We start from the raw sequence: 24,375 nt of genomic DNA on the forward strand, positions 1-24,375 counted from the left end.
ATATATATAAAGTTCTTTTATTGGCACTTAAATTGAGATTTTGTTTTGCAACAAGTTTTATACTGCTGTAATCTTCAGCCAACAACAACACACACACTTAATGACAGCAACTCCTTTTGAAAATAAGAGATGGTTCAACTCATCCCACCATGCAACAAGGGCATCAAAAGATGATCATCATCGGCATGATGTAACATATGTATATAATATTATACAATACACAGAGTATTGGGGCTAAATTTGAAAATATTTTATATCTCCTTTTTTTCAGGAAAAGCTTGATGTATTGGTGAGCAGTCAATGGTATTGGAGAGCATAAAGATTAGAGCTGTAGTTGAGTAAAAGACAGATGACATGGAGGACTGGAAGCCATCTGAATATTGGGAAAGAGTTACCTGTATCAACATGATTCACACTTGATATGAAAGTGCTGATGTCATGACTGAAACTCAATGTTCTATGAACATTGTGAAGGCTGTAAGATGTGACATGGACAGCTGCAATGAAGACTAAGAAGCTGTGGTCAGAAGGAAGGGGCACAGCAGGTGTTCTGTGTCCACATGGTGGAATTCATCCTCACATCTTTGAATAGGGCCTTGGGCTCAATTGAGAGGGTTATCTGAAGCTGCTGGAAACAGTCGTCAAACTGTGACAAGAGAACCTTGCTGCTTGAATGCCATATGTGTGGCAGTAGGATTCGGTTCCGTGCCATACTTTCAGAAAGAGTCAGAAATGGTTTTTTGGAGAATTTCTACAATTTCACCAGCCCCAATTTCAAGCTTCTGAATTCTTCCCAATTATAATCCCATGGATTACTTTGTGTGGAGCATGATTCGGAAAGATACCAGCTGCTCTGCCTGTAACACTCAGGCCAAACTCGTGGTCAAGATCAAGGAGATGTTTGAAGATCTTCCAAGGGACACAGTGAGGAATGCATGCGCCAGGTTCTGGAGCCATTTTGAAGACATAGCAGAAGCTGAGGGCAGCTACTTTAAGTAAACTGTTATCAGCCAGCCATAATCTAGTTGATGTTTTTTTAAATTCTTTTTATCATGCTTTTACTTTTAGATGAGATATTGTGTTTTCTTTTCCATTTATGCAAACTGTAAAATTTAGCCCAAACAGCCTGTATATCATATATATAATATATATAATATATATATATAACTCCCAGCTAACTCACCCTGTCCAATCCTCTGTATCAATCCACTAACATTAGCCTCCTTCTATGTTAAGGGTAAACTCAGGCACATCCAGACTATTTTCTCTCTCATATTCTCTCTGACACCTGTTTCTGTCTTTCTGTCATAGTCTAGCCTGTCATCATCCCCTGCACACGGCCACCCACCCCAATATCACTCCCTCTCTCAGCTGAGGAGTCTTTGCCTTGTAAGGTATTTGGTGACCTCACCAGTACTGGGTGCCATATAAAGAGACACCCAACACAAAGCTGACAGTAACACTTGGTGCAGTCTTCTGGCATGGCAGTCCCTAACAAACTGTCCAACCCATGCCAGTGTGCAAAGCGTACGTTAGATGATGATGAACACACACACACACACACACACACACACATATATATATATATATATTGAAAATATGTATGTATGTATGTATACTACATAAATACATATCTATATATATATATATATATATATTTATATATGTATACGTACATAAGTACATATACATACACACATAAATATAGTTACTTCTATGATATACATTACATATATATGTTGTATTATATAAAATACATTAAATATATTGTTATATATGTAATATATTTCATATATGATATCTGTAATATCATATTCATATATATATATATATATATATATCAATATAAACATATATATAAAATGGATATCATATACATACAGATATCTTATACATGCATGTGTGTGTGTGTGTGTTAAACGTATGTTGAGTCCCTTATTACAAGTGCAACGATGAGTGTTTAAATCTTTCTTTTTTTCTTTTTTTTTTCATCATTATAGACACATACACATGAGAGCATATAATATCAGATACATAAACACTGCAAATGTAGTGCTGACATATGCATGAAATATCTTACATTCACATATACAGTGGTTGTATCAACACATTATACTTACAAACACATACATATACACACACTCACACACATGTATGTATATACGTTTGTCTTGCATACAATATATATATATATATATAACATCTGCGGATGTATAATGCCTGAGAACAATTTATAAAGTGATTTAAAGGCCTGTTTCTGTCTAGGTGTGTCGTGTTACTGTGTGTACACATATCTGTATGTGTATATGTACATGTGTATGTATACATGTGTGTGAGTAACATTAGCATGTGTTTATTGTTGTTGTTGTTTGGCCTTCGGCCAACAGCTTATCAAAAACGTTCCAGTACTGAAAATGCACTATTATTTCCAGGTTAATATACACACAGGATTATATTATCCCATTATTCTGCATCTGTCCGTCCTTGTTTAAGGCTGCAGGTTGTGATTTTGATGGGCCTTTAGCTACTATTTCTGTAGATCGCACGACCACATAGGGGACAGACAGTGGTTAGACGAAGGGTGTGTGTGATCTGGTGAAGAGTTTAGCTGTAGGGGTACTTTATAGAGGAGCAGAGGAGTGAGAATTTGCAGACAGGACAGGCCACTGGGACTATTACAAGCTGGAATTGACGTGTAAACTGATAACATCACACACACACACACACACACACACACACACATACATTTACACAGACATTAGACGTACATCGTTTACATATGTATGTGTAACGCGTAAATATTCGTACATATAAACGTTTTTTAGATCACACACACACACACACACACACAGATTACACATGTATATGTGTATACTGATAGCGGGAGACAGCGAGTGGTGGGAGTGAGGGGTGTGCGTCTGACTGTAAGAGGTGGGAGGGGAGGAGCAAGGGTCAGTATGAAGTACACATGACACAACATACACACATAAATACACATACATACATACATATACACATACATAACAAAATCGCGCACAGATTGAACTAAAAACAAGAAAAAAACAAATACATTGAAGATAACAAAACGACTCAGACACACACATATATATATATATGTATGTACACACACACTAATGGAAATATAGATATACAATATATATATATATATATACACACACACACATTCATAGAGGGAGGCCCAACACTGACACACGCACACACACTCATAAACACAGTGACACATACTCACACTTGCAGTACCACACACTATGACACACACATACAGAGCCCCACCACACACACACACACACATCCACAGCACACACATTATACTAAGTGGAAAAGCTTGCTTACCCACACGTCTCTAAAACAGAAGTGTCCCTGGTGGTTCCCCGCCTCCAACTTGGCACCTTTCACTGACAAGGCCACCCCACCACACTACTCACACAGCACTCCGAGGTCGGCCAGCTTATTCAGGAGCAATTCTCAGCAAGTCTCCATGTCATCTCCACACACACACTCTCACAGACAGCAGACACACACACACTCACTCACACACTCTCACACATCTCCACAGACGGCTGCTGTGTGTCCGTCTTCCATCTCTAAAGTGCTTTGTACGTCTTCTCTGGAGATCTTAAGATAAACCTGGCGGCGGCGGAGACGACGGCGGCGGCGATGAAGAAGCAGGAGGAGGAGGAGGAGGAGACGGTAGATAGGCAGATAGAGACAGAGTAATAGTTAGAGATAGAGAGAGACAGACAAACAGACAGAGAAGTAGATAGACATATAGATAGATAGAGACCGTAAAAGAAGGGGGAGGAAGGTGAATAAGAGAAAGTTAGATAATAAAGAGGGGAAGGGAGAGATAGATAGAAATAGAGACGGTAAAGGAACGGGGAGGAATGTGAAGAAGAGAAAGTTAGATAATAGAGAGATAAAGAGAGGAAGGGAGAGATAGAGAAAGATAGACACGTAGAGGTGGTGAGGGGGAGTAGGTATGTGGAGGAGAGGAAGTCAGATAATAGAGAGATAAAGAGGGGAGGGAGAGATCTTTATGGAAGTCGGAGCTATATATATATATATATATATATATATATATACATATACACACACATGTACATAAATCGAACCAAAGGAGCCTCTACGTGGTCGACCGACCTGTTAGAAACAGCAGCCAAATCTCCCTCAAATCACCCCTACCCCATTGTCTTAAGCAAGAATGGACATATTAGATAATGTATAGTCCCAATTGCCCTTCCACAAAAAAAAATGACGGGATGGTCGTGGTTGGAATAGCTTTGATCATAGACTAACTGGATCGGGGTGACCTGGGGCTAAAAACTATACATGTGTGTATATGTGCATGTGTGTATGCTATAGAAGAGGAGGAGGAGGAGAGGGATGACTGACAGGTAGATAGATAGATAGATATATAGATAGATAGAGACAAAGTCATAGAGGTGGAGAGAGGGGATGTAGTATGAGAGAGAGAGAGAGAGAGGAGAGTGAAGGTGTGAGGTATGTACGGTAGAGGTGGAGGCTGCTTGCTCGGCAACAGAGGCAGCAGCAGCGATGATGGCCCAGATGAGGTGAAACCGGTGGGGAGGATGGTGGAGAAGTTTGGTGAGCGATTGCTCATGTCTGGGGCAGCAGCAGCAACAACAACAACAACAACACTATCATCATCAAATGAAGGCAGACAAACTGAAGCAGTTATACCGTGGATGAGAATAAACATAGAAACACACAAGCTAAGCATTACAAACAAACTAAAGTCGGGCGTAAATAGATATTCACCCTCCATCTTTCCTTTCCACCTCCCTCCATTTACTTCTCTCTTCCTGTTTAAAACCTCTAACTACCACCACTATCTCCCTCTTACACTTTTTTTTATTTCTTCTACTCTCTCTCTCTCTAACGCTTCTCGTTTTTCTTTTTCCCTTTTCCTTTTACTCTCATTCAGACACCTTCTCTCTATCTTCTATTTTCTTTCTTTTCTACATCTTCCTCTTTCTCACCCTCTTGGTCACAAACACGTACACATACGCACTCTCTCTCTCTTTTCTTCTTTCTCTTTTCCCTCTTCCTTTTTCTCTCTGTCGTTCAAGCTTCTCGCTTTCTCACTCTCTATTTCCATTCTTTTCTCTGTATTTCTAAATTCACTCTCTGTCATACTCTCTACCTTTCTATTTTTCTCCACGGGGTAGTGGTGGGGTTTTATTCCTCTAACCCTTCTGCTCCCTACTTTCGTTTTCTTCATCCTTTCTTTTTGCCTTCTTTCTCTTACCCTTTTCCTTCTTACTCTCCTTTCTCTTTCCATTTCCGATTTTCCTCTTCCTCCTCCCAATAATTTTTCCTCCTTCTCTTAGTACCTCTCTTACTTCTCATTATTTTCCTCTCCTCTCTCCTCTCTCCATCACTACCTCTCTAATTCTCTCCTCCCATTTCCCCCGAAAACGGTTTCCCTTTTACACTTTCTTGCCTTCACCACTTTTCCCCCACTTCCTCCTACTTTCTCTGATTCTCTTCCTCTTCCTCATAATCCCTTTTCCTTATCCTCACTCATCTATCCTCCTTCCACTCCTCTCTCTCTGTATATATAAGACGTTACCGTCTGCTAACATTACACGCTGTTTGCTTTTCCTCCTCCTACTGTCTATAAGTTCTTTTTTCACTATTTCTATATCCCTTTCACTACTACTCTCACTCTGACTCCGCCCTCTTGGATTTTGATTCTCTTTACTCTCTTTTCCTTTCTAGCTCATCAGTTGACGTGACGTACTTACTCCATTTTTAGCCTCCCACTACTACTCACACATTCCCTACACTCTTTCGCTTTACTTCCTCTTCCTTTTTATCTCCGTCTCTGTCTTCCTCTTTTCTTCTATAGATCTAACGAGAGAGGAAGAGGATAAGAGAAAAGGAGGGAGATAGATGAGAGGAGAGGTTGCCATAAAGAAATTAAAAGGAGAGATCGGGAGAGTAAGAGGGTGAGAGAGAGAAAGAGAGACTTATTGTCCTCCTCCCTCCCTGGTTTTTTACTCTTCCTCCTCTTTTTGTCTCCTTTTACTTTCCCCCTTCTTATTTCGCCACCTTGCATCTTACACGTTTACTCTTTATGTCTTTCCCTCCCTTCTTCACTTCTTCCCTTCACTTTCTCACATAGTTACTATCTTTCTCTCTCTACTTAATCCCCACCCTCCTTTCTCTTTCCCTTCTCTATCTCCCTCTCTATCATACTGCTAGCTCTATTCGTCTTCTCCCTCTCCTCTCTCCCCTATTTTATTCAACCTGCTCCCTCTCTCTTACCCTCTCTGTCACTCCTTTCTCACAACCACTTACTCAATATTCCTCCTACCTCTCTACACTCACTCTTTCTCTCTCTCCATGCCCTACTCTTCCCCCTCTCACACTTTTTATCCCGTTACATTCAATGTCCCCCCCACCATCAACATGTCAGCCACTTCTCTGCACATTTACACAATCAGGTCTACCAAAGTACATGCGCACACATACACATATATAAACACACACATTTATATACATACATACATACACACACGGTATCTACCAACAATCACACGACCCTTCTTCCTCCAACAGGCATGTCTACATTTTCCACACAGATACATGTAACCCTAACCCTAACACACCACTTTCTACCAATTGACAATTATACTACTTCCACACACACAGATACATACCTCCCATTAAACTCTCATATTCTACACACACACACACACCTCTTTCTACCTACAAACATGTGTGCATTCTGTATACATATTTTTCACACACATTTCCACAGCATACATACACATATTTCCACATTTATAAGTATGGGTCTTTAACAATAACACACACACAAACATTTTCTGGACGTACATACACATACAGCCACCTATCAACCCACACCCTTCACACACATACAGGATCATGCTAGAAGAGTACTGTACATTCACCAAAGATGGTAAATTTTCTTTATAATATATTCAGTTCTTGCAGGAATACCATGATATAATCTTCACAATTCGCTTCAATCTAACAATACACATTTAGAAATAAATATAAAGTCAACTTGAAGATGTATTATGGATAGAAATAGTCTAAAGTTTATGTTTGCATGCATGTGTGTGGTTCTTCTCTGTTTTTCATTATTTAAATTCCTCCTTTAAGGAAAGAGTTGATTTCTAACAAAGACACGAAGCTGCATTGTTGGAATGTAGATAATGAAAACAATGTCGCATTTTAAACTTGAGAAAAGTCTTGCATATTTTTACTGTTCCACTTATAGATTCTATTTGTGATATATCAATGTATATATATATATAGCAAATAAGAAAATGGGGAGGATACAAAACGACATACATCATCCAGTAGACATTCCAGTGTGTCTATTTATTCCAAAGCACTATGTTACACACACGTTACAGAAAAGAGCAAAAGATCAGTTCCTTACAGCCGTTTCTGCCAACCTCTAACTCTCACAGAAATATACAAGAGTATTATTATAGTAGATTATCTCAGTACCCATGGGAGCTATGAAAAAAATACAAAGCCCAGCAACACATCTGCTTGAGAATCATGAAAACTGCCATTCATAATAATTTTGTTAGACATAGAGTTTGAAAAATAGTTTTCTGTAGCTGTTCCTATATTTTTCATAATAAAACATAATCTTTTACCGGATATTATTAATTGAAGCAGACCTCAAGTGGAATCCTTCTGTAGATGAAGACTAGCTTAGTCCTTCCTGCACCATTCAGGTGAAGCACACAGGATAAGGGGCAAAATGCTAGGAACCTAGAGATAGCAGCTGACATGAAAAGATTTCTAGCATTGCAATAGATTTACAAGAGCTTGCAAAGCCTCTTGAGTAGCACCTGCAGGTTTTGTGTGGGGCAAAGCATCTCAGCTGTTTATTTCACCTATCAGTAATAGAAACCCAGGCATGTACAAAGCACCATTCGAGCGTGGTTGATGCCAATGCAGCCTGACTGGTCCCATGCCAGTGGCACATGAAAAGCACCATTCCAGTGTGGTCGATGCTAGTACCACCTGACTGGCCCTTGTGCCGGTGGCACATAAAAAGCATCCACTACACTCTCGGAGTGGTTGGCGTTAGGAAGGGCATCCAACTGTAGAAACTTTGCCAGATCAGATTGGAGCCTGGTGCAGCCTTCTGGCTTGCCAGCCCTGTCAAACCGTCCAACCCATGCCAGCATGGAAAGCAGATGTTAAATAACGATGATGATGACAAGGTGCATCAGTTATTTTATTTCTATGCGAGGTGCATCAGCAAGTTTCTCCTTGATCTCCAGTCTCCCACTGAATTCAAAAACATTCAGAATACCCGATAAATAGGTAATAACAGCCAAATGAACTTCCTATCACACACTACAGTCTTATAAAAATGAAGAGCACATCTTCGATCCTCTGTATCTGAAAAGAAGACAGAATGATCATGGCTGCAACTACACATCTTGATCAACAGCGCTAGGGGGCACTGAGGGAAGTGGGGTGCCACAGGAATGGTAAATGATTTATAACAAAAAAGAAATCATTTAAAACTTGTTAAAATAATATTCAAAATGGTTTATCTGATTGGAAATATAATTTTGAAGTGTTCATGGTATGTCAGAGTGTGGATCTGATCAAAGACTTTGCAATTAAAAAACATTTCAAATATAAATGAAATAAAAGTATACAAAAATGAACATTATTTTCTATCTTACTCTTAGTTTTGTTTCATTATGAAAAATATAAATTCATATTATGGTTTATTATTGTTTATATTTTGAATAACATAAATATTGGGGGGGAGGGGTACCAAAATCTTTCAAGTGCCTAGGGCCTCAATCCAGCCCTGTTGATCAAGGTTGAGTTGGGGTAAATAATAACAAATCCAGAATGATGTAGTTTGACAGCAAACACGACCAGCTGTAACAATGAAACCAAAGAGCTGAACAAGAGATTTATTTGCAACAATCAGTTGAAGATCAATACAAGTTTTACATCAAACAGTTTTCTGTTTCTCTTTACATTTACTTCCAATGTTTATAGATTTAGTTGTCTTAATCATTTTTAAATTTTATTTTATTCTTCATTTATTTAGGTTTTTTTTTCCAGTTTGATTTTTTTAAAATTCATTCTCTTTAGCGATGATGTTCTGTTGATACTTTTTCTCACTCTTTTATTTATTCACCTCAGACTTTTACAGATTCTGACATTAAATGTTTTAAAAAAATTATTTTACATATTCTTACCTTTCCCTCCCTTGAGGTCTACCTGTCGTTAAGAGAAGACCTCATCAAAAAAGGAAGGAAATGGAGAAAGAATTAACAGGTGTTATTGCCAGGATAAATGACACTGAGTGAATCCAAATACTCAGTCTTCAGACAACACAGCAGTGCTAAGAAAATCTTTAAAAAAAAAAAATTAATTCCATTTACAGTGAAGATCTGTGATGAGGCAGGACTAAAAACAACGGTTTATATAGTTATATCATTACAAGCCAGTCCCATGGTGGGATACCAACTGTTTGCTTGTGCTTTTGTTTAGCCAGGGTGATGGACTAACTCAGGGGAAAGTTTCTACAACAACTCAGCTTCATCTCACTAACAGACACCAGAGAGATGAAATCTGTAACAGCAGCTGCTGCCAGTAAGGATTGAACCAGCAGTACTAGAGTTCAAAAAAAAAGCCTTTCAAACTAAACCTACATTAACATTTGTAGGTTGAGGAGTGTGGAGATTTACAGTTTATAACAATATACACAATCTGAATGTGTGTGTGTGTGTGTGTGTGTTAAGATATGATTGGTTGTTAGAATAATAGAGACAATAAAATGAGTAAAAGGACTCAATACTAGTTAATAGAGTCAATGCAATTTATTACTATCTTTGTTGGTGAAAGATCTATGATCCGTTTTCATCCTTTGATAGGGAACCAACTCACTGGGACAGATCAGAAGTCTGTCAACAAAGATAATGATACACAATACACAATATATATATATTTACACACACTCAAACACACATAGAGAGAAAGAAAGAAAGACAGAGACAGACAAACATTAAAATCTATTGGTAATGTATGTGTGTCTATTTCTATATCATTATAGAAAGATGTATTTAACCCGGCTGAAACCGGCTCTGGCTCTGAGTACAAATGTCTTGTTTTCATAAGTTTTGAATGAAAATGAGGTGACGCATCCACCAAACCTTAGTCACAATTTATGTTCCTAACACTAGCTGAATGATAACTAAGTTATTTTACTAAATTCTTTGTTATATTTAAAATTAATTGAAAGAAACACAGAGCATCTCAACAGAAATACGGTAACGAAAGGGTTAAGCTTGTGTATCTATGGGCCAGCTGAGATGGTTGACGTCTCTTATTTACGGTGACTTTTTCATATTCTGGTTTTAAATATAATAAAAACAGTTTTGTCTTAACTCTATGAGACTCGACTACAAAACAAGAGAATCCAAAGAGCCAGTCTTTAGAGAAAGAGACTAACGATAATCTCTAGATAAATGTGTGTGTGTGTGTCACCGGAAATGAATTGACAATGTCTATAATGTACAGCCACGAAGGTGAAGAACGAGTAGGAGATAATAATGAAAGAAGAAGTGTCTTAGAGAATGGATGTGCATGAAGTCTTTCAAAGGATTGGGGGTGGGGAATTGAGAGAATTGATAAGAGAGAAAGTGAGAAAAATCTAACAAAGTGTGAGGTCAACAAATTACACGGCATACATAAATCCAAATACAGACCCATACACATGCCACATACATAGACTCATATATACATCTGTTAAAAGACTAAATGCAAAACAAATGTTTACAAACATGGCTACAAATGTATATGCATAAAACAAGAGTCCCATAACCTCTTAATGTATTACTAGATCACTGATGAAGGTCAAGGGAGTTTATATATAAGTTGTTGTGTTGGATCTTACACATTTGTCACTTTGCTTTTTACTACTAACTAAAAAGGAAACTAGCTACAAATCCTTTCTTTCCTTTAAATTCTCCCCCTCCTCTACTGCAAGGAGTGAGTGAGGCTAGGTTAAAAGACAAAGAGGCAAAGGAGAAACTGAGAGAAAAAAACCGTGTGGGAGAATAAAAAAAAGAGGAAATGGATGGAGGAAAGATGTAAAAAAAGAAGATGCACACACAAACACATATACACACAAACACATACTATAACATGTAAAATTTAATATACATATGATTTTACTAAGTCATATAATTTTTATATTTTGCACAATAAGAGTAAATCTGTGCTATTTCTTTTTTTTATTCAGCAGATGTTACAGGTAATAATTATAATCTGGATCAATCAATCTATATTAATTAAATTAACAACAAAAATCAGAATAACTATATTTTAAAAACTCCATTTTATCCTCTCTTATATTATTTCTTCAGTTTTGTTAATTAATTAAGTTTTCCTAAAACTCCTTCCAAAGCATTCAGGATACTCCACATATTTTTAAATAAAAAAGTAAACACTCATACTATATCAGTTGATAAGAAAAATATACACGTAACTTTTCTATTTACATCCATGCGTTACTCTAGACTAATCACCTGAAAATTAATTTTGTCTATTACAGAAGACATTTGTTTATTTCCAAGGTTATAATAATGCAAACACAACAAGTGATAAACAGTGAGAGAAGAAGACAGTCTGGGAGAATAAAGAACAGCGAAAGGGTGTAATGATGCATAACAAATGGGAGAAGAGTGTGATTGAGAAAATGAAAACCATGCCCTATCAGTTTATCTTCCACTTGCAATATATATAAGTCAGTGAATTGTTATATCCATTTGAGCATCGGATGGAATGCCTTGGAAGATTTGTTCCAACTACAATCTGAATTCAACTCCTGCTGAGGATTGTTTTAAGATCACTAATTAGAATAGCAGTCCAGGGTGGTGGATTGGCAGAAATGTTGGGAAATTGGGCAAGATGCCTTGCGGCATCTTTTCAAGCTCTTTCTCTTTTGATTGTTATATCGAGAAGACACAGTGGTGATCTGCTTTATTGGCCCTTGCCAGACCATTAAACAACATCAGCAGCATCTAAAGGACAGGGCTGCATACAGGTTTAAGGACCCTTCCATTACCCTAAAGACACGTGTATATATACACACACACACACACATCTATATATATACATATATATACACATACATACATATATATTTTTAAGCATACATATACATCATCATCATCATCATCGTTTAACGTCCGCTTTCCATGCTAGCATGGGTTGGACGATTTGACTGAGGACTGGTGAAACCGGATGGCAACACCAGGCTCCAGTCTGATTTGGCAGAGTTTCTACAGCTGGATGCCCTTCCTAACGCCAACCACTCAGAGAGTGTAGTATATATATATATATATATATATACACACACATACATATACACATTTATATACATATACATACAGACATATATATATATATATATATATATATATATATATATATACACAAGATGATCTGCCATCATGAGCTCATGTAAGTTTATAAAGCCATGAGACTGGAACGAAGTCGTCTTCTCCTGCGTCAGATTGCTGAAGGCATGCTGCCCAGCCTGGTCTGCACTGATGAAAAGAAATTTGGCATCGATCAGACAGTAAATCACCAGAATGACTTTGACAAAACTGAAAAAAGCTGGTTGCCTTCATTTGGGGACACCCTGTATATACATATACACACATACACAAGCATATATATATATATAAAATATGTTCTTCAGTACATACTTCCATATATATATATGTGTAAACACACACACACTGTGTTAGATCTAAAGTAGTAGTAGCTCACATTAATATTGTTAGCCCAGTATATCTGGTAGAAGGGTACATTTAGGGTACAAATGTTCAGTCACTCCCCAGAAATATGAAGGAAATAGGGGGTGGAAGAAGTGTGCTTATATGACCATAATGGTAACAGGGGGAATGTGGTCAACTGAAATGCTAAAAATGACAGCCGAATCTCTCTGAAATTACACCCTACCATCTAAAATAAGGAAGAATGTGTTAGGACTTTCCCTGATATACAAAAAAATTAACAGGGATGGTTATGGCTGGAACGCCTTTTATCGAATGTCTGCTCAATTAGAAGAGTTAAACAATAACAATAATAACAACTACAGGAAGGTGGATGGTTCAGCATTGCAGAGATTCCATGTTTACCCTCAGTTTCAAAACCACATTTGACATTACAGGGAGCCTTTACTCACTGACTCAACCTGCTAGAAATAGTAGCCAAATTCCAGGCCATTTCTACACTATTGTAAAAAGGAAACAAGTCTGTATATGTGTATCTATGCACATGTTTGCCAGTGTTTATATGTGTGTATAGTATATGTGCATCCTGTATATGCTTGTATTTGCATGTATGTTTGCCTATGTATGAATATGTGTAGGTTTTTGTCTATATATGTATATATGTTTACTTATGTTCATATGTGTGCATGAATATGTGTATATATTGTGCATGCATATATGTGTGTATATGTGTATGTATGTAATTATAAATGTACGAATATATGCATGTCTATATATACATGTATGAGTTTATGTGTGTGTGTGTATATATATAATATATACATATATATATAAGATACATCAGTGTACCATAGATTTGACCCAGCCTATATCAGTGATGGTTAGCAAAAACAATAACAAGAACGTATTTGAAGACAGTTATGGCTGGCGACACAGTGAGATGGCTATGCTTCAAGTAGCCTTATAACTGTGATGAGAGTTAGAGAGTTGGGGGAGGGGCGGGAATTTGGTCTGAAGGAAGCGGGTAGGGTTGTGTTCAAGGCCTTCACAGGCTCACTGACACCAGTGAAATAAATGTGCTTAATGTGGCTCTTGAAAAGTTGCAAGATGACAGTTGTCGGTAAAACATTGACATGGAGAGGATTCCAGAGGGATGCCATGTGGGAGGGGGAGGGGACAAAGGACGGGGAGACAAACAAGTCAGAATTGCCTGAGTAGGGGTAGCACAAGATCAGTCAACTCTGAAGAGCAGAGGCTACAATCGTAGCAGTAGAAAATGTGAAGAGAGGACACAACACATGCTAATTACTGCATCACAGGTAAGTTTGTGATTGTGAAGAGGGGGATACACGATTAAATAGTGTGCCACAGGTAGTTAGTGACTGATGGAAATTCATGGATAGGTTTCTCAGCCTTGTCTCCTTCCTCTGCTTCTTCTTCTTCTGTCCCTGCCGTCTCAGCTGACACAATATCTCCACCTTCCTGTAAGACATATTCTTCAGTCTTTGGAGAAACATCGCATAACATGGTCAATTCTTTCTCCCTTGTTTCACTATTGTTCTCATTCCCATTACCATTGTCACTACCGCCGTTATCATGAACTGAATCTTTATGAATTTGCAGCTTCTCCATATTTATAAACTTCCTACCACAGATTTCACAGGGGACAGGGTGTATCCCCATGTGAGTACGCAAGTGTATCTGCAGGGTGTCCTGGCGAGCAAATTTCTGACCACATTTTTCGCAATGGAATGGTTTCTCTCCAGTATGTGTTCGCCTGTGAATCACTAAATAATTCCGCTGAGCAAAGTTCTTATGGCAGATTTCACATTTGAAAGGCTTTTCTCCAGTATGAATTCGAAGATGAAGCTGCAATGTATTTCGCTGTGAAAATTGCCTGTTACAATAATCACAACAAAATGGCTTTTCGCCCGAGTGTGTACGCTTGTGAATTTGAAGTTTGTCTTTCTGGGCAAACAGTTGGTTACAGATCTCACATTGGAATGGTTTTTCACCTGTGTGCGTTCGCTTGTGAACCTGAAGAGTATCTCTACGAGCGAAACGTTTCAGGCAGACTTCACAGCTGAATGGTTTCTCTCCAGTATGAACCCGTTGATGAATATGAAGGTAATATTTCTGTGCAAATGGCTTCTGGCAATAATTACATTTGAATGGTTTCTCGTCTGAGTGTGACTGCATGTGGATGTGCAGATAATAACGCTGAGCAAACTGTTTCTGACACACGTTACACTGATGCGATTTCTTGCGAATGTGTGTTCGTTTATGGATGTGCAATTTACTTCTCTGTGCAAACATCTTGTGACAAAAATTACACTCGAATGGCTTTTCACCTGTGTGAATACGTCTGTGAATAACTAACGTATCTTTACGAGAAAACTTCTGAATACACATGTCACATTGAAATGGTTTCTCACCTGTGTGACTACGCCTGTGAATTTGAAGGTAATCTTTATGGGTAAACTGTTCTTTACAGATATCACATTCATAATGTTTCTGGCCAGTGTGTGTCTTTTGATGGACCTGCAAGTAATGTCTCTGAGCAAAATGTTTGAAGCATATATCACATTTGAATGGCTTTTCATTGCTGTGAGTTTTTTCATGGATCAGTAAATAATGTTTTTGTGCAAAATGTTTCAGACAAATATCACACTGAAATGGTCTTTCACCAGTGTGGGAGCGTCTGTGGATTTGTAGAGAATCTTTCCGTACAAATTGTTTTGGACAGAGATCGCAGTGGAACGGCTTCTCTCCTGTGTGTATCCGGTGATGGATTTGTAAGTAATAGCGCTGAGCAAACTGCTTCAGGCAGATCTTACACTGGAAGCTTTTCGCTGCGGAACCATTGCATTTGGAGTCAAAGTTAGAGTCATGACTATTTGACATGTGGGGAGAATAATTATCATTGAGGCTCAATTGAAATGGTTTGTCTTTTTTAAAATCATCTTGTAAATCAGAAGTTTCTAGGAATGAAGAATTTGCAAGTGAACAGTCATTATAACTGTTCATGGTACTGAGAGATGGTTTTTCATCATGGTTGGAATTATTTTCCAGAGACAACTGCATTGGTGGATTCAAAGATTCTGGGAGAAATTCCTCCCCCTCAGTAGAAGTTTTGAGTAAATCAATTGATTTCTTATCCAAATCTATAAGCACCGGACCGACAGGCTCTTGGTGGTAACCCACAGGATAATCCTCTTTCTTATTGCTAACCAGATCGAGTTCTTTATCCTTAACCACTGCATTAGAAATAGAAGACACCACAGGAGTGGAATGGTACACTGTTTCAGATGACAGATCATTGGAACCAACATTATTGAGCATTGATTTCTTTGACACATCCAATGGAGCATTTTGATAATCAGAACTGTCGGCCATTTGTTTATTGTAAATGCTGGATTGAAATGTTTGAGTGTGTTTATTTGGCATGAAATGATACCAGCTGGGTAAGTTTTTGTCCCGTACAAAGCTGCTATGAACAGATATTGGTGGGTTGCTGTAGTCTTTGGGGTAAATATTTTTGTCGTTGGCTTGATGTGCTTGACTTATCTGAGACTTGGAAGTATAATGGTGATTGCTAGTAGACAAATCTTTACTGTCATACCGGTTACTAGAAATACTGTCTTTAACAATATTATGTAAGAGATCTTTGTTGTAATGTTTATTGTCAATGGTGCTTTCTGTGTTAGAATAAAATTTAGAGGTCTTCATACTCTGGGAATAGTCCCTGTTTTGTCTGCGATGGGATGATTTGTATGAAATTTGCTTCAATATGGGATATGTGTACCTTTGTATGGTCTCTTTAGAATAGTTAATCTGAGATGAATCTTTGGTATTTTCTGGAGATATTGAAGACTGTTGCTCCAAGTTGTTGGACACATCTTCTTTGTAACTGCTATTTTGGTAGATTTTGTTGGTGCTGTCTTGACTTCTGGATGTTGGAAGCCGTTGAGAGTAATCTTTAGGATAAGCATCACTTTGAGACATTTTGCTACTTGTTGTGGAACGAGATTTGTGATGCTGAGATTTAGAGTATCTCATAGAAAGATCTTTGGAATATAGGTCATTGTTCTGCACAGTTTTCTCAAGGCCAGAGGACATTCTTTGAGACAAATACGAATGTCTTTGGGCAAGTTCTTTTGAGTACAAATTTGAATGGAAAGCTTTTTCAACAAGATGGGGCAAATGTAAGGAAGATCTTTGGGCAAATTCTTTCAAATACATATTGGTATAAAATGCTGTGTTATCAACTGTGTATGGAAGGCCAGTGATTGGTAAACTAGGTCTGCCATAAATATCAATTGGAAATGTTGGCTTCTCCATCAGGTTTGAAAATTTCTGCATCTGTAAATTGTGTCTTTGGGGACAGTCTTGTCCACAAATCTTTGAACACAAAGTTTTATTGTCTGTATACTGTTCCATGTTAACATCAGCAGTGAAACATCAGCTTAAGACAACAAACTGAGCTGTAAGAAGTGAAGCTATTTCACTGTTTCGATTGGCTGTGCCTTGCTTTACTTTTCTTCAAAACTTTGTAAAGAATAATTTACCAGAATTCAAATACCTCCAACTGGTTTTTATTTCACAGTTTGCAATTTGGAATCTAAAATAGGAAGAAAGAAAGAGTCAGAAATATTAGAAGAATAGAAAACTGTAATTGTTGGTTAAAATAAACACCAAAATCTGAGGGATCACACTTCTTGACCCTTTCCCCCCACATGGTTACACATATTGAATCAGATATTGGAGCACGATGTGATCCTCCAGTTCACTGGATCCTGTTGGAAGCTTTGTGATTGAATTTAGTAAGCAGAAACTGAAGGCCCATTGTGTGTATGTGTGTGTGTGTGTTAACATCTCATGATACTTGTATATGAGTGTCACTGACACACAACTGGTGCCCCTGGTTTCCAATCTTTCATGAAGAAATGTCCAACCATGGGAAAGTATAACCAGTTTTGGAAACACGAGGGTTAGCAACAGGAAGGGCATCCAGTCACAGAAAATCTGCGTTAACCATGAAAGTATGGGAATTTTATCTGGCCTAAGCAAGTAAGGGAAAGATGGGAAAGTGAACATGATGATAAATATACATACATATATACACACAAGCATCTAGGCTTGTGTGCATATTTTTCCTGTTACTCCCCCACCTAAAACTTGCTTCCTTCAATTACCTCCCCATTCTTCTCTCCTATTCTTCACTGACATAACAATTCTCTCTCACTACTCACAGTCTATATATCCACCACTTCACTACTACCACAATCACCACCATGGTTCTGCCAGAAACTGAAGGCTTCCCTTTCTCACAGAAAAATCCTTTCTCCCATTCTGTGAACCATTCCTATTCATTGTTCACCAAAACAGACCATCTTCAGGCTCCATTGCCTCACTAACACTAAAAGGGAAGCACTTACCTGTCTAGTTTCCAATACAAGTTCCTCATGATTGTATTCCTGCTGTGACAAATGCTGCAATTAATTAAAACATATATATAAACAAACATATAAATAAATATATAAAGAAAATAATAATGTTTTCTTTATCAAATATAAAATGATTACAAAGAGAGAATAAAAATAGATAATATATTTGTCACTCAAATTAAAATTGTGTGTGTGTGTGTGTGTGCCTTGTTTTTAGACTTTTCAACTTATACTACCCTACAATATTATTCTAAAAATTAACAATCACATCATTGAAATCTCAAAGCTACATACTAACCACATGACTAATTGAAATCAATGTGGATAGATAAGCATTACATTTGATAGAGAAATTTGATGTGCGAAAGGGTTAAAGAAAGATCTGCTGACATGGACATTAATTCTGTAATGGCTCAACAGCCAGCATCAGAAATTTATATAAGAAAGAGATCTGGCATTTGGTAGATATTGTAGATAGACTATTTGAATGAAGAAATAGCCAATGGCAATGTAAACAGTTCCTGATAATTCCTGTAACATTGGCCACAGCTGAACAAACTACTTTCTCTTGTAAAATGAGTAAAGTCATGTCTTTGGTTTAGAATGACATCAGAAAGATTAAATTCTCCGGTGGCTACAATTTTGTATCACAAAGGATGGACAGACAAAATAAATCCAATCACAGTTGCTGAGGAATTTGCTTCTCCAAATGAGATTAAGCAAAAGAATATTGGCAGATTCTGATTGGCTTAACAAGAAATTGAGTTAAATAACGAAGTTTTATAATTGCAACTGGATTTCTCAATTGTCATCATGTAAATATTTTATTATCCATACCTTATAAATATTAATCAACTTGCAAACCTCTCAGTCACAAAATATTACAGGTTGTGGCTAAAGAGAATTCCTATTTTCATCTCAGGCTTCTGGCTACATTTGATTTGCCTTTTAATGGAAATTTACATAAAGTAAATTTGCTACAAACGTCTGCATAAAGTAGGGAGATTAGCAAAGGTTTTGGCCATTTTTGATACAAACTAACATATTCTGTTTATCCCATCACACACACACATACAAACAGCTCCATGGCACCATATGTAATATATATATATATATATATATATATATATATATCTTTATATCTGGAGTTGAAATAAATAAATAGACAAAATCCTTTCACTTTTATAATATTCTCTAACCAAAACCCTCAAACAATACACACCAATACACATATAATAAAATATAGAAAGTAATAATACGCAATTACAACATATAAATAAATAAATTTAAAAAATGTGAAAACCCCTAAAAAATATTTTCTAATGTCAATATAGGATCATTTAGATTTAAAAAGTATGGAAGACCTAACATACAAAACAAAACTATGTACATACAACAAATGAGAGAAAAAAACCCATGTAAATCACTGTTTTTCCCGGTTTGTCCATTTATGCAGAAGCTCTGGGCAAAATGTTATAGTACATGACCATCCTTGGCACAAAAGTAATGCATGTGTAAAGTTTGGTGAAAATTGGTTGAGAAATGTAGAAATGTATGTGTTAGTAAATATATACACACACATACTGTGATTTATATATACTAAATAACAGGGTAAAGTCATTAGTGAGAGGTTAGGAAAGATAAAGGAGAAAGATGAAATTAAATAAGATAAGCTAAAACAAGATAAATTACAATAATAGAAAGTAGTAGAGCAGAAGGAAGTATGTGGAGGAGATTTAGTTTTCTGTAATAGCTTTATGGATATAAAAGTTTTAAAGGACCAGGGATGTAAGTGATTAAGGATTTATGGATATAAAAAATAGATCTAAATATACAAAGGTGATCTTGCTGAAAATGTTGACTTTGAAAATGTCCTCGACCTCTGGTACAAAAGTGGCAGAGCATCTTAAACAAAATCAAGTGAAATGAAATAAATTAACATCTGACAAAAAAACAAAATCATTCTGAAATAACAAGAGATCTCTGTCCAAAAAGTTGTTTACTCAGTTTTAACATAATAACATTTACGTATTGTTAGTATTTTTTCTTTCACACATAAAACAGATTGCATTATAGTTGTCCACGAGAAATCTATAACAGTCTCCCATGATGTTACAGTATTTGATGGTTGTAAATAAAACTATAAAATATATTGGTTTCACATTTTGGCACAAGGCCAGCGATTTCGAAGAAGGGGCTAAGTCGATTACATCGACCTCAGTGTCCAACTAGTATTTGTTTTATCGACCTCGAAAGGAAGAAAGGCAAAGTTGACCTCAGCAGAATTTGAAATTAGAACATAAAAAATGGATAAAATGTCACTAAACATTCTGTCCGTCATGTTAATGATTCTGCCAGCTCTCTGCCTTGCAAAACTGCAAAATATATTAACAATAAAACTTACATCTGAAAAACAAAGCAAAAAACAAAAAACAATAATGGCTGCCTCTACAAGATATTTGAATGTCATGCCATACCACTTTAATAAGTTATTTTGGCAAAGATTTTGCTTAGCATCTCACAAACAGCTATACTGGTGTTATTTGAGATCTATTTTCGTTGTAATAACATGGTAATTTATTTCATTTAACTCTGTTTCAATGCATGTTTTTCATGATCTGCTGAAAGGAGATGAAATGTGGGTTTATCTTTATGATCCAGAACCAGAGACCTAGTTTATGGAATGGTGTCATACCTTTCATCCAAGACCTAAGAAGTTCAAGAGCCAGGGATTGGCAGATGAGGTAATGGTGGCTGTTTGGGGAATGACAAAGACATTATTCTCCTTGATTTCCTGGAATGTGGCTGTACCATGAACAACGAGCAGGATACTGGGACACTCAAGAAGCTTAAAGAAACCATTAAGAGGAAGAGGTTGAACATGAAGCTGTAATCAGTCCCACATTCATTTTGACAATGTGTGACCACACTTATCTTTGGCAATAAATCAGGCAATCAACAAAATTAAACCGGTCACTGGTTCCCTATCCACCATATAGTTTGGATCTGGCACCATTCACCTTCCCCTTGTTCGGCCCAATGAAGGACAGTTTTCAGGGACAATATTTGATGACACAAAGTAAAATTGGAAGAAATAGGAACAACCAGTGCACACCTAAATTTTTACAAAAAGGTTTTAAGGCTTGAGTTCAACAGGATAAATGCATCACTTGTAGGAAGGAGGAGGAGGAGGGGTACATTTGTCTGGAGGAAGAGTTACTCTGCCAATATGTGCAACTTAACCTATGTCAATAAATAAAAAAGTTATGGCCTACTTCTCCATTAGTTGTGGAATAATGCTTGAGTATAGAATATATTTTTATACATGATATATATACACACACACACACACACATACACAGACATGACAGAAGTAGATACCCCATAAAACATTGTTTTATGTTTATTTTAACTTGAAAAGGTTTATGTTTTTTATTGACATTTTTATGTTTCAGGTTCTATATGTGACTGTTTAATCATGCCACGTACAAAAGAAGCCTTGGAACTGTCCAAATTTCAAAGAGGTCGCATTGTAGGTCAATCTGAAGGTGGACTTAGCGTAAAATCACAGAAAACCTTGGGACCCCACTTTCTACAGTTAATAGGGTGATTGTGCAATTCACCAGAGAGGGGAAGGTGTCCACATCACCTCACCCAGGTTGATCAGAGCCCTCTGACAGGACTCTTTGTTTTGTTAAGAGGATAATCCTCATTGCAAGGCCTCTGACGTAGCAGAACAAGTTGATGTCAGTCTGAGAACAGCTGCCAGGTATCTCTGCAAAATTGGCTACTATGGCAGAACAGCAAGAAGGAAGCCACCTCTTCAACCAGCCAATATCAAGTGGAGAAAAGATTGAGTCAGTGAGATGGTGGAGAGGTCACTAGCATTTTGGGACACTATCATATTTTCTGATGAGTCCAGGTTTGCTTTATTTTCTGACAGTGGTCGAGCGTGGGTCTGGAGACACAGTGATCAAGAATTTGACATGAAAAGATTATTGCCAACAATGATACAAGGCAGCTATTCTGTGACGGTCTGGGGAGCAGTTTAGAGCAGTTGTTGATCAGAGCTGGTGAAGCGTGAGGAAAACACAAACTTAGATAAATATGTGTCCATATCACAGAAAGGACTCCTTCCAATTTTCTCCAATGGTAAAATGATTAAAGAAGACTCTTTATTTAAGGTCAGAAGCCATAAGAGCCATTGCCTGGGACTGCATTAAGGAATTATTATTATTATATGGTAAGCTGGCAGAATCATTAGCACGCTGGACGAAATGCTTAGCGGTATTTTGCCCGTCACTCCGATCTGAGTTCAAATTCCGCTGAGGTTGACTTTGCCGTATATCCTTTCGGGGTTGATAAAATAATTACCAGTTGAACACTGGGGTCGATGTAATCGACACATCCCCTCCCCCAAAACTGCTGCCCTTGAGGCAAAATTTGAAACCATTCTTATTATTATTTGGCAGCAAACTGGCAGAATTGTTAGCACGCCGGGCAAAAGGCTTCCTGGCATTTCACCTGACTTTATGTTCGTTCAAATGCCACTGGGGTCAATTTTGCCTTGCATCCTTTCAGGGTCAATAAAATAAGTACTAGTTGAAAACTGGGGTCAATGTAATCAACATAACCCCTCCCTGCAAATTTCATGCCATGTGCCATTAGTAGAAAGCTGGCAGAGTCATTAGCACGCTGGACAAAATTCTTAGCAGTATTTCATCCATCTTTACATTCTGAGTTCAGATTCCACCAAGGTTAACTTTGCTTCTCATCCTTTCAGGGTTGATAAAATAAAAACCAGTCAAGCACTGGGGGGAGGGAGAGGGTGAAGTGAGTAATTAACCTCCTCCCTCGAAATTGACGGTGTTGTGCCAAAATTTGAAACCCTTATTATTAAGGCGGTGAGGTGGCAGGGTCGTTAGCATGTCAGGTGAAATGCTTAGCGGCATTTCATCATCTTTACATTCTGAGTTCAAATTCTGCTGAGGTTCACTTTGTCTTTCATCCTTTTGGGGTCAATAAATCAAGTACCAGTGAAACATTGAGGTCAATGTAATCAGCTATCCCCCTCTCCTCAAATTCCAAGCCTTGTGCTTTCAGCAGAAATATTATCATCATCATCATAATAACAGAGTGACTTTGACCTCATATTTCCAACTATAACAAGTTAGTCTGACAAGCCATCACAGTTGAAACTTAGAAGTCCCAATCACTCTGCATTTTTGGTATAACGAAACATTTGAACTTCAACATGCACATCGAATCCTATCTTCAGTGAATTTTACTTGCGGCTTCAATTTACCTTTAAAATACCAATCATACTAATATCGAAAATGTGTGTGTGTGTGTGTGTGTGGATGGTGGGGGAGGGGAGAGTCAGAAAGCTTGTGCACAAATACGACACACATACACATACATTCACGAGGCAGACACACCAAGATAGAAATACACATTTAAGTGCACAGATAAAGCACTTGAGTGTGTATATGTGTGTGTGTGCTTACGTGTGTAAAGACACAGCGACCAGTGTATATACGTTCAGACAGAGACCACTAACGACGGCCGACTGACCAAACATGCAGTTGTATAAATCTACATATTATGCATATAATAGACACATAGGCACGCGGAGAGAAATATACATCCGCGGTGCACGCTGTACAAATACATATTAAGATAAAAAGAAAGACAGGAAGACGGACAGAAAGAAAGAATGGACGAGTAGGAATTAAATATCCAGACAACCATCTGTCGCATGTAGCCATATATATCGGCAGCATATTTAAACACACACACACATCATCAATATATATATATATATATATACACAGAGACATATCAATATATACACACACACGTCAATATATATATACACACAGACATACCAATATATATATACACATACACACACACACATCAATATATATACACATACACACACATCAATATATATACACATACACACACATCAATATATACATACACACACACACATCAATATATTTATACACATACATATCAATATATATATACACACATATCAATATATGTACACACACATATCAATATATATACACACACATACATCAATATACACACACACACACATC

At 37.4% G+C, this 24,375-nt stretch overlaps 2 protein-coding genes across 6 annotated transcripts in view; both read right to left on the reverse strand.

Annotated features, from left to right (window-relative positions):
* The window catches only part of LOC106870090 (zinc finger protein 658B), a 58,582-nt gene extending 54,749 nt beyond the window's left edge, over positions 1-3,833 (reverse strand). The window contains exon 1 of the mRNA XM_052973001.1: positions 3,355-3,833. The gene's annotated coding sequence lies outside the window, so the exon portion shown is untranslated. The remainder of the gene's footprint in view (positions 1-3,354) is intronic.
* A 5,083-nt stretch (positions 3,834-8,916) lies between these two features.
* Positions 8,917-24,375, reverse strand: part of LOC106870071 (zinc finger protein 28) — a 20,176-nt gene continuing 4,717 nt past the window's right edge. For all 5 annotated transcript variants that reach the window (XM_014916042.2, XM_014916041.2, XM_052972950.1 and 2 more), the window contains exons 2-3: positions 18,254-18,307; positions 8,917-17,436 (exon numbers count right to left, since the gene is read on the reverse strand). In XM_014916042.2, coding sequence (XP_014771528.1) covers positions 14,169-17,255 — 3,087 coding nt within the window. In that variant the 5' untranslated portion in view covers positions 17,256-17,436; positions 18,254-18,307 and the 3' untranslated portion in view covers positions 8,917-14,168. The remainder of the gene's footprint in view (positions 17,437-18,253; positions 18,308-24,375) is intronic.

The sequence above is a fragment of the Octopus bimaculoides genome, chromosome 14 (genome assembly GCF_001194135.2).
Source record: "Octopus bimaculoides isolate UCB-OBI-ISO-001 chromosome 14, ASM119413v2, whole genome shotgun sequence".
NCBI classification, from domain to species: domain Eukaryota; kingdom Metazoa; phylum Mollusca; class Cephalopoda; order Octopoda; family Octopodidae; genus Octopus; species Octopus bimaculoides.